The sequence below is a fragment of the Epargyreus clarus genome, unplaced genomic scaffold (genome assembly GCF_041222505.1).
Source record: "Epargyreus clarus isolate Ecla_fem2 unplaced genomic scaffold, WU_Ecla_fem_2.2 ptg000029l, whole genome shotgun sequence".
In the NCBI taxonomy this organism is placed as follows: domain Eukaryota; kingdom Metazoa; phylum Arthropoda; class Insecta; order Lepidoptera; family Hesperiidae; genus Epargyreus; species Epargyreus clarus.
The window spans coordinates 10,346,779-10,358,491 of NW_027332235.1; the positions used below are offsets into that span (position 1 = coordinate 10,346,779).

Sequence of the window (11,713 nt, forward strand, 5' to 3'; positions counted from 1 at the left end):
CACAACTCAAATATATTTTTTATATTATACTTATTCAGCTGAAATTAACAAATAATCTTTATAGTCATTTGATGAAATATTTTTATTGCATTAATGTAATAAACACTCATGTAAAGTTTATGTAGATATTTATTGAAGTTTTACTCTATTACTGCTGCAAATACATGAAATTATACATTTTCGATTAAATATCGATACGTAAAAAATATTAATGAGACATGACATATCGATTTAAAATCGATTACTTTTAGGCTGAACAGCCATCAAAGCGTTTGCTTCTTGCAGTTCGGAAGTTGTAAAAGTTGTAAATAATAAAAAAATCTGCCACAGTGAGTGAAGTGAACGTTACATTTTAGAAATAAGCATCTATTTTTAAGATACATTTTATAAATGTACGCAGTTCTATTAAGTTATAAACTTGAAAAATAAGTTACAATGTCGTTTTCCTTCGGTACGCCATCAAGCGCTCCGGCGACTGGCTTGAGTGGCGGTTTCAGTTTTGGCGCTAACAAGTAAGTGAACATAATTTTAATTGCAATACAAAGTGAACATAGTAAATGCTAAAAGTTTCGTAGCGATTGTCAAAAGCTGAAAACTAAAGTCCGATAAAGTCAAAATTATTAGTTGACATTGATAGTATAACCTCAAAAATTTGTCTGAAGGCCGTCGACGCCGGCTTTCGGTTTGGGGGCGACGTCGCAGCCTTCAACGTTGTTCGGGACGCCGGCCACGTCGGCGCCTGCGTTCGGGACAGCCACACCTGCGTTTGGTTCGACGTCATTTGGGGCGACGTCGACTGCTCCAACATTCGGTGGTGGATTTGGGTCTAATCCCCCAGCGTTTGGGGCCACTTCAACCGCGCCTGCGTTTGGGGCGACGTCCACTGCTCCGATATTCGGCGCGACCACTACACCCGCTTTTGGGGCGACCGCTACTCCTGCGTTTGGAGCAGCAACTCCCGCGTTTGGAGCGGCAACTCCCGCATTTGGGGCGACGTCGACAGCGCCAGCATTTGGAGCTACGAGCACACCTGCTTTTGGGGCTACATCAACACCCGCATTCGGTAAGTGGACATATTATTGATATATAGTTTTCATGTTTCTGCCCTCTATAAGTATTGTATTGTAACGAATTAGAGATCTTATTTACAGGTCTTATTTGAATTCATTTACCTCAGCACATCTTAATCACTAATGGAAAAGTACTTCCTCTTACAAGTTGCAACCCACCCAAAATAACAGGTGCCTTACCATTTGAGCCATTTAAATGACACAAGAGTTACAAACGTAATTGCTCCACATGGCACATTAGTCATCATATCAGTAAGATATGCAAGACTGAAGAAGCAAGATAGAATATTAAAAAAAACTAGCTGACCCGGCAAACATTGTTGTCATATAAATAAAAAAAAAATTTTGGGTTGTACTACCCCTAACATTTAGGGGGATGAAAAATAGATGTTGGCCGATTCTCATAGATACCCGATAAGCACAAAAAATTTCATCAAAATCGGTCAAGCCGTTTCGGAGGAGTATGGCAACGAAAACTGTGACACGAGAATTTTATATATTAGATTAAAATAGACAAAGTATTTAATGAGTGACTTATATTTATTATATGTGATTTGTATGTGATTGTAATACAATATTTATGTTCACAGGAGCAACAACAACACCAGCGTTTGGAGCAACTACAGCTCCAACATTTGGCTCCACCGGCCTAGGGACTGGTAGCCTGTCTTTTGGGGCTACAACAACTACCGCTGCAACAGGTAATCATATCTTTACACAATACAAGTTTTAACAGATTTATGAATACCATATATGTCTCCCTAAAAACACCAGTGCTAAGCATTGCTATGTTTTAATTTGTATGTATGGTAAGGGAGTGACACTTTTTTTAATACTCATGTAACAAATAATCATGCCGTCAACCTGATAGTTCACTAAACCGTAGATGGACTGAATGTGTCTGCTGCTTACTCACATGCATCTACTACTTCAATCTTACAAAAAAAGTAATACCATCTTCTGAAAGGAGTCCTTCTGGCCTGTCATCATCATCATCAACCCATTATTGTCCCACTGCTTGGCACGGGTCTCCTCTCAGAATGAGAAGGATTAGGTCATATTCCACCGCGCTGCCCAAGTGCTTATCGGTGGACTTCACATACCCTTGAGATTTTTTTTATAAATCTCTCAGGTATGCAGGTTTCCTCACGATGATTTCCTTCACTGTTTAAGCAAGTGATCATTTATTTCGAATACACACATAATTTTAAAAAATCAGGGGTTGAACCCGTACCGTACCGTACCGTATGGACCCCTCGATCAAGAGGCTGAGTTTATTAACCACTAGGCTATCACTGCTACTTACGTTTGGCCCAGCAATGAGATAATATGTTAAGTATTTTACATTATCATGTCATTTAATGATAGTGATCGCCTTCATAATAATGACGCATTAAAATTTTATTTTATGTTGATTGAAATTTAATAATTTCCAGGGCTGACATTTGGAGCTCCGGCAACCACAACCAGTGCTGGGTTGGGTGGTCTCGGTGGTTTTGGTTTCGGTGCTCCCACAACCACACAGAGTACCAACCAGTGGGCATTCGGTTCCACCTCAACAGCGACTACATCTTCTAGTTTATTTGGTTAGTATGAAACTACAAACAAACATTAACTCTATATTTTTTAATGGTCTTCGTTTGTCCCAAGTCTCCTACATGAGCTCATTTTTAAAATCTTATTTCTAAATAATACCCATAGGTAGCAGATTGTTGCGAAGTAATTTTATTCCTAACTTAATCTAATTTCTGTTTTGACAACTTTGGAAATTCGATTATTATTCGATTGTTTCATAAAATGCTAATACTAGATAACAATGCTAGTAAAAATCATAAAAAACTAGTCCCTGTGCAAAGTAAGATATATATTGGCATAGTTTATTTTATTAATCTTTTAATAAAGTAATAGATAGGCCATAGAGGTGTCCTTATAAAAAATATAGATGTATAATCTAGGTCTTCAAGATTGTCCCCTAGTTGAAAAGGACAGAATATTCAAGAGTACAATAGTTACCTAAGTCCTATTTCTGCCTAATGAAAACAGCGTTAAGCGCTGCTGTGTTCTGGTTTGAAGGGTGTGGTAAGAGAGCCATACTTTTCCGAGGCGTTCCAGCTTAGTCCTCTGGAGTAGCAGCGCATCTGTGGCCGACCTCAGGTGGGAATATCTAATCCTATCTGGGGTTGATTACAGATGTCCATAGGCGGCAGTAGCCACTTACCATCAGGTGGATTGTATGCTCGTCTGCTACTCCTATATTATAAAAAAAAAATAGTTCAATAGAACATAGTATTAATGGAAGCATATACCAATCAATTTCTATTACCTTCCAGAATAATGTACCCAAATACAAATTCACCTCCATACATACCCCTTACGCAAACATTTTGTATGTTGCCATCAACTAATACTGAAGGTTTTTTTACTATGGCAAATCCCATGGACGGAACTAAACATACATATGATCTTAAGAGTGCAAGAAGGGACTGTTATAAGATAATCACACCTACTCCTGGTGAGATTATAAGTATCCTGGTCTAATTATTTTAAGTAATTAAGACTATAATAGAACAATTTACTTTAAAGAACACAAGAAAAATGTGTGAAGGTGGTAGAATCCTTTGTGCTTCGACTCCGACGGCATCACCGCCACACCATTTCTACCTTATAACAGCAGTGTTAAGCGCTGCTGTGTTCTGGTTTGAAGGGTGTAGTAAGGGCTACATACTTTTCCAAGGCGTTCTAGCTTAGTCCTCTAGGGCAGCGGCGCTTCTTTGGGCGACCTTAGGTAGGAATATCTAATCATATCTGGGGTTGATTACAGATATCCATGGACGGCAGTAACCACTTACCATCAGGTGGACTGCATGTCGCCTGCTACTCTTATATTATGAATAAAAATAGTCTATGGCTGAAACAATTTCTTGACTTGCAGGAGCTAAGTTAGACACTACAAATGTAACCGGTACACAGCCCTCTGCGACAGGTATTACATACTTGTTTGGGTTCATCATACTAACATTATTATTATTCATAATATATGTTTTAGACTATAATTACGGCGGAATTGAGATTTTTTACTATGTAACGGGTACTCACGATATGCAGCTTTTTAACTTATTTATTGCCGATATAACAACTTTTATGTATATATACATATATAGTTGTATTATATATATACTTATATACTTATATTATATACATTTTTTTTTTGTATTTAGTATATTATGTCATTTTTATTGTAAGCAGTTTATTGTTTTGGTTCAGAAGCCTACCACATGCTATCGCCATCGCCCAGGGTTGACTGGCAGACAATGCCATTAGGCATTAAGTTTACCCTTTGTTACACTACTTTAAGGTGTTACAAGAAATTAAATAAATAAATAAATAAACAACCCACTTATGGATTAGTTTTGATAAAGAAATTAAAAAACCGCGTATCGCGAGTATGTAACAGGACATAGTAACAATTATTCATTTTATGTGGTATTGTAACATTGTATTGTGTTATTGTATTGTTGTAACATAAGTGTTATCCACACTTACCTGACCGGGGCATTGTAATGTTACAGTTCGGAATACTATTTTGGAATACATTCCAATTGCCTCCAAACTTTTGAGCTATAGGTTGTGCTTGCTCTTTTGTCACTTTGTATTTTATTCCAAAATGATTACAAACATTACATTTGTAATGTTAAATCTTGATCTATGTTGACTTGATCTATACACACATGTAATGTAATACTGCTTCCGAGCTGTAATACTACAGGCAAATCCACTTTGTATCCACCTTTCAGTTCCACTGTATGTACTAATTCATTAACTTTTGTAACATTGCGATACTAATGTCATTAATAATTGGGGAAAATGTAACATGCTTCTTTGTACCCATTTATGAATTTTTACGTAATTATAAAATAATAGTTGCGTATTATTTAACAAGTAATTCATGTTTAACAAAATAATTGATAAAATGTTATATGAACATTGTAATATTATGAATGGTCATTTCTATTATATTTATTTTAATGGGTTTTTATACATTGATATAACCGTAATAACTATTTTTTTATTTGTAGTATTAATGATATGTGACCAATATGTATTTACAATAATGATGTGTGTAAATAATTATATTTTCTCATTTTATTTATATTAATTATATTCGACAGCTGCCCCGAGTCTTGGATTGGGTGGAGTGGCGCCAACTAGCGGCGCGACCACAACATCTGCTGATGGTAAAAGTATGTGGCATATCATTCAGACTATGTACTTCATCATCTTATGACTATCCTGCTAAAATACCAGGCTCTCTCAGAATGATAATGGTCTAAGCCACAGCCCAATATTGGCCAAACACACTAGCAATGTGTCAACACACACAAACAATGGATTCACAAATGTTCATATGAATACTAGCTGATCCAGCAAACATTGTGTACCATATAAATAAAAAAATCTTGAGAGTGAACAACCCTTATCACTTAGGGGTATGAAAAATAGATAGTAGCCAATTCTCAGACCTGCTGAATCTGCATATAAAATTTGGTGAAAATCGGTAAAGCCGTTGCGGAGGAGTACGGTAACTAACATTGTGACACGAGAATTTTATATATAAGATAATGGTTTCCTCCACCAATTAAACAAATGAATTATTCAATTTGCAAAAGCCTCAAATCGTCTGGACAACCACTCAGTCCTCATAAGTGTCCTGATAACCCATCTTCATTTGGATGGATAATCTTCATTTGGAACCCCTGTCTTATATAGAGTTAGGTACCAGTGTTTATAGATGACAGTTAAAATGATAACTGTACGATCAACTGATTTCATAACTGCATGATCGTTTGCTACTTCAATATTATTAATATAGTTTAAGATTCTAATAAAAAACTTCAAAGAACTGTATTAAAAAATACTTTTAACAAAAAAAATTTGGTTATATTTACTAATAATAAAATTATCATATTTTTAGGTGAACCCCCAAAACAGACGAGGCTACCCAACGAAATACAAACCACAGTTGATTCTTTCAAGGAGTTTGTAAAGAAACAGAAGTCTATAAGCTCGGAGATCATGCGCGCTTCAGTTAAACCATTGTATAAGGTGAGTTTAATATTATTCGAGTAATTTTAAGGACAAAAGTACACTTAATATCATATTGTGTCTCATTTAATGATAGAATAATACTTTTAATGCTTTTGGTTTGTGCAGATAATCTATAAATAAGTAAAAAAAAAACTAAATTTTATCTTAAACTGCAATAAGTTAGTATTTTATAGTTAACAAACCTACCTGTCAGGAAAAATGACTGCAAATTAAATTCATTCTTCTGAGCTTCTGAGGGCATGTTAAAACTATAATCTTGGCTAATATTTAAGACAGTATTAGATTATAATTTTATTGATAACATTAATTTTGTGTTATAGGTGAGCCGCGAAGCTGAGTCGACTCTCCGCGCGGTAGTGGCTCTGCGAGGTGAGACGAGCCGTGCGCGTGCGCAGAGCAAGCGATTAAGAGCTGCAGCGGCCGCCGCGCTAGCAGCAGCTGAAACAGCTGCACGGGACCCACCAGGTGATCTTATGTTACAATACTTCATAGGTATAATGTAAAATAGTATAAGCAAGATCGAAATTTAAATAGGTAAGTTTAGTCCGCGTCAAATTGCTAGTCCACTCGGTGATCTTATGTTACTATACTTCATGGATAGTAAAATAGTATAAGTAAGATCGAAATTTAAATAGGTAAGTATAGTCCGCGTCAAATTGCTAATCCCCTCAGAATATAAAAACGAATCGCGTCGCAATAACAAATTGTAGATATTAGCGAGACGGAGACAGAGCGGGATCCCCGGTATCCGTCCGCTGCCCGCTCTCGCCCCTGGCTACATAGCTGCGTTAGTGTGTCCTTACGTTACGGAGTATATGCTAACTAAACCTGCGCGCAACAATTTCAGAGCGGTCTAGAAGTTTGACGCGGACTATATAATAGTAAGAACCTATCTTAAATTACTTGACCAGGTGGTAAAACCTTCTGAGGTTCGACTACAGCGGCACCACTGCTACTCCTATCTGTGGCGGTGCGTTGCAGCGCCGCTGTGTTCTGATATGAAGATGTGGTGTGGGAGACATGCTTTTCTAAGGCATTCTAGATTATTTCAGTCCAGGATTCTAATCTTATCTGGGGTTAATTACAGATGCCTATGGACAGTAGTAGCCACTTATCATGTTGTGCAGTGCATACTCGTCTGCTACTCCTATATAATAATCTAGCTTAAATAGTTTTTGAGCTATAACGGGGTCAAAAGTAGCTCGACATGGTCTGTGTTATATAACAATGGTGCTATGTTGCAAGATCCTTACATTTTTGAAAAAAATTCTGACACGCTACTATGTGTTTAGATGTTTAAACTGCTTCTATTAAATATAACAACAAGGCCGTGAAATAAAAAAGTATTTACAACTTTTAATGAAGTCTTGAATATGATATCAGGTTTAGAATTGGAGATCACACCACCACCCATCTACGTGAGGGACCTCATATCGGAGTTGGAGGAGCAACTCATCACATTCCGTAGACAGATGGATGTCTCTGATAAACAAATGCAGTCGTCACCCAAACTTCTTACCGAACAAGGTAATATTTAATTATCACTTACAATTCATTGTACTAATTACGATATCCGGTTATGGGGGCTACCGGCATACATGTCCCCTTGTGGCTTTTTTTAATGAACATCAAGTTAAGTTGTTTATTTACAGAGTTATTTTAGAAATGGTAGAGATACCGTTAATATCTATGTAACTGTTTTTTACATTAAACTATATATAGTAGAAGATCCGAAGCTAAATCGAACTGGACCGAGCTGATAATAGAATGAAACTCATTTTATAACGAAATTAGTACATTGGGTAATACATTAAAAATGGGTTTGCTAAAAAAATCCTGGACAGGATAATATTAATTATTTTTTGAAAAATTAATTTTCATTTTGCAGACAACCCTATATCAACGTGTTCACAATAAAACAGCGCTTCTACTGATATAAAATTTTATCTATTATCATCATGAGTGAAAGTAGTTGCCAGCGAAATACCTGTTTATACCTGACAACCCAGTAGTTCGTCAACGTAAATAATAGGCAACCCAAAGCCTGCACATTCTGTATGTTTTTAACATTCACTCAGAATAAAATTTTCTTATCATCTATATGTTGCAAAATTTAATTTTCAATTAAACTTTAATTTTTCAAAAAATAATTAAAATTATCCTGTCCAGGATTTTTTTAGCAAACCCATTTTTAATGTATTACCCAATGTACTAATTTCATTATAAAATGAGTTTCATTCTATTATCAGCTCGGTCCAGTTCGATTTAGCTTCGGATCTTATACCAATAGAGAGATAGTCAAAACTACAGTGATTTTAAAGGTCTCAATAAATTATTTAACAAATGTCATGACCGACCTCTTTGGACGTCAGTACATTCGGACATGTAGACGGTTCCAGGTTCAGTTCTCAGAGAAAAACACTTAAAATAAATTAAGATATATTTTTGTAAATGTAGATATTATAGACATAGATATTTAGCTATTTTCTAAATAACATTTTAAATGAGCATATTCTATTCGACTTCATTTATTATTTTAATGATAATGTAGATTTAATTCGTTTTTATATATTAGAATCTATCTAAGATTTCTTAGTTCTAGTTCGGTGTTGCCATAATAACATAAGTCTTCTAATATCATTGAGGTTTTAATATAATATCATATTGATCTATATTTAGGATAAGATTATCATTAGAACTCATAAAAATTCTAATAAATAAACATACGCCATAACATACCAATATAAATCTATGCCAACATTATAAAAGTTATTTACATTACAGAGCTAACTCTCGGTATCCGCCGTATGCACGAATCGCTCGTGGCGTTGGCGGGGCGTTTGCAAGGCGTCCACGCCCAGGTGCAAGCGCAGAAGGAACAGTACCTCAACTTACGGAAATATGTCCTCAAGGACCCAACTAATGTCTTCGATGAACCCACGTGTGAGTACCTTCTCTCTTTACATTTTTTTTTAAAGTGGAAGGACACTGGTTGTAGAACGCCACAGTTACTTCTGCCTAATAATAGTAGTGTTGACGCTGCTGTTCTGGTTTGAAGGGTGTGGTAAGGGAGACATACTTATTCGAGAAGTTCCAGCTTAGTCATCAGGGCTAGCGGCGCATCTGTGGCCGACCTCAAGTAGGAAACTAATCTTATTTGGGGTTGATTACAGATGTGCATGTGCGGCAATTACCACTTAACATCAGTTGGACTACACGCTCGTCTGCTAGTATATAATTTAATATAAATGTTTATGTATTTTTTTTTCAGCAAACACAAGCCTAGACCAGATACTGCGGGATGCGGAGGGCACAAGAAAGAAACCCAAAAATAGTAACATTAGTGACATTGGTATGGGGACCACTAACCTATCAGGTAATTATTACTCTATAACAAGGATGCAATATGGGCAGTGACCACTTACTATCAGGTGGACTGCATGCTCCTTTGCAACTTCTATATTAAAGAAACAAATGTATTTGTATACGTACATAGCTTTTTCTAAATTTACCTTTGTAACTACGTAAAAACATGATAATATTAATTAATAAGAAATATTAGAAATATGTTTTGTATGGAGTATATTTTACAATTTCAGGAAATCTGCAACATTTGGCCGGACCGACACCGTTTACGTATTTGGGCTCTCTGTCACCATATCCTGCTAATGATGCAACTGGTGAGAATAAAACTATTACCTAAAGTTCATTTATAAAAACAATCATCATAACGATAATAACGTGAATCATTTAACACTAGAATGATTTATAAGTATGGTTCAACCACAAGTCTCTTCACAGAATGGGAAGGATTAAGCCATAGTCCACCGCATTGGCAAAATGCGAATTTGTAGATTTCACATACCTCTGAGAACTTTGATGTGTTTTTAAATCTCAGATATATGATGTTTTCTTTTGCTGTAAAAGCAAAGTGATAATTAATTTCTAAAACGCACATAGCTTTACTATCAGAGATGCGGGCCTGGCCGAGTTTGTAGGTGAAGTCTACGAATACACACTTGACCAGCGTGGTAGTCTAAGCCATAATCCTTTGCAGTCTCACAGAAGTTGCAGGAGACACGTGCCCACTACTATCAAAGCAAACAATATACGCTGAATATAAAATGTATAGTCAAACTTCGCCAAACTTCTAGTCCGCTCTGAAAGTCTTGCGCGTAAGTGTAGTCAGAGAGTCAATGCGATCGAACACAACTACAAGCATATTCTCCGTAGCAACAGTAAGGGCACACTAACGCAGCTATGTACCAAAGTCCGAGAGCGGGCAGCGGAGGGTGCCGGGGGGTCCCGCGTTGTCTTCGTCCCGCTAATATCTACAATATACTGTTGCGACGCGACTCAGAGCGGACTAGAACTTTGGCGCGGAGTCTACAATATTTAATCTGTAACAGGTTCAAACTGGCAGCCACAGTCGACCGCGGCGAACACGTCACTCAACATCAGCGGCTTCGGGAGCACCGCGCCATCTGAAAACAACTCGTTCCAACTTCAAAAGCCGCCCGGGAAACGCGGGAAACAATGATATTGGTGCTAGTGTGACTACTAGTCACGTGACTGCAGTGCTTACGTAATAAGTGGTCGATCGGTGATTTAAGTTTTTTTATTAATTGTAAGGGTCATAACATACGGGCGACGGTAAACTGATAGACGGGCTGGTTTAGGCTGTCGCTCGTATATTAGAGACCTAATGCTTATCTATAGCTATGAAATAAAATAAAAAATCGACAAGTAAAATAGAAAAGATTGAACTGTTTTTGTCATTGCCTATTTATATGTATAGATTTTAATAGGAAACAATAAAATGAAAAGTGTTTTGATACGAAATAATTAATATTATAATTATTATTACAAAAACAAGAAACCCGATTGTTTAAAATTAATCCGTATTCAACTCCAGATAAGATACATTTTAAATAACAAGAAATATAATAATAGGTAGGGTGCAAATTACAGTTGTAATGAATAAAATACAAATTTTGGAACAAATTAATAAAAGTATTTGAAAGAAAGGAGCAAGATTTAATAGAGTTTAATAGAGAGATATTATCCTTACCCATCAAACCCTAGCACGGCAGGGCTTAACACTGGTGTTGTTAGGTAGAAATAGGTGTGGCGGTGTTCCGCCAAAGGCGAACCACGAAGGGTGAATTTTCAAAATTTCATGTTTACATTATGTTAAAATTTCCCAATTTTCAATGTCTCTTAATATAATTACTTATTTTTGAGTTTTGTAAATATTCGTTTTTAAAGTTTGTATGACTCATTTTGTATGTTTAATTCCTTTATACTTAAATAAAAGCAAGAAACTAAAAATGTACAATAAGAAGGCATGTTATTTGTTACAAAATATTAGTATATGGTGTAATCTAATCAATAAACTATATTTTACTGTATAATGTATTTTAATTCGTAAAGATATGAATTTGCCCATATATCAAGATAATTTAAATATCGAATTTTGATGAGTAAGGCCGTTTGTCCACCGCCACCGTCACGGAGAACGAGATTATTTCGGGCCG

General features: G+C 36.2%; 1 protein-coding gene across 2 annotated transcripts; it reads left to right on the forward strand.

Annotated features, from left to right (window-relative positions):
• The first annotated feature begins 284 nt into the window (after positions 1-284).
• Positions 285-11,492, forward strand: Nup58 (nuclear pore complex protein Nup58). 2 transcript variants are annotated; one of them, XM_073089416.1, is made up of 13 exons: positions 286-512; positions 663-1,063; positions 1,661-1,771; positions 2,507-2,656; positions 4,003-4,053; positions 5,240-5,311; positions 6,043-6,173; positions 6,497-6,641; positions 7,560-7,703; positions 8,961-9,119; positions 9,448-9,552; positions 9,776-9,856; positions 10,586-11,492. In XM_073089416.1, exons 1-13 carry the CDS (start codon positions 436-438, stop codon positions 10,714-10,716), a joined length of 1,758 nt encoding a protein of 585 aa, XP_072945517.1. In that variant the 5' UTR covers positions 286-435; the 3' UTR covers positions 10,717-11,492. The 2 variants fall into 2 exon arrangements, with proteins under 2 accessions (XP_072945518.1, XP_072945517.1); XM_073089417.1 differs by lacking the exon at positions 4,003-4,053 and having other exon boundaries at positions 285-512.
• The last annotated feature ends 221 nt before the right edge of the window (positions 11,493-11,713 follow it).

Bases quoted from the DNA above. Each gene is read 5' to 3' on its own strand.
- Nup58 (XM_073089416.1), top strand. From the start codon at position 436: ATGTCGTTTTCCTTCGGTACGCCATCAAGCGCTCCGGCGACTGGCTTG. The intron at 513-662 runs GTAAGTGAACAT...ATTTGTCTGAAG, and splicing joins TTCAGTTTTGGCGCTAACAA to GCCGTCGACGCCGGCTTTCG. The intron at 7,704-8,960 runs GTAATATTTAAT...TTTACATTACAG, and splicing joins CAAACTTCTTACCGAACAAG to AGCTAACTCTCGGTATCCGC.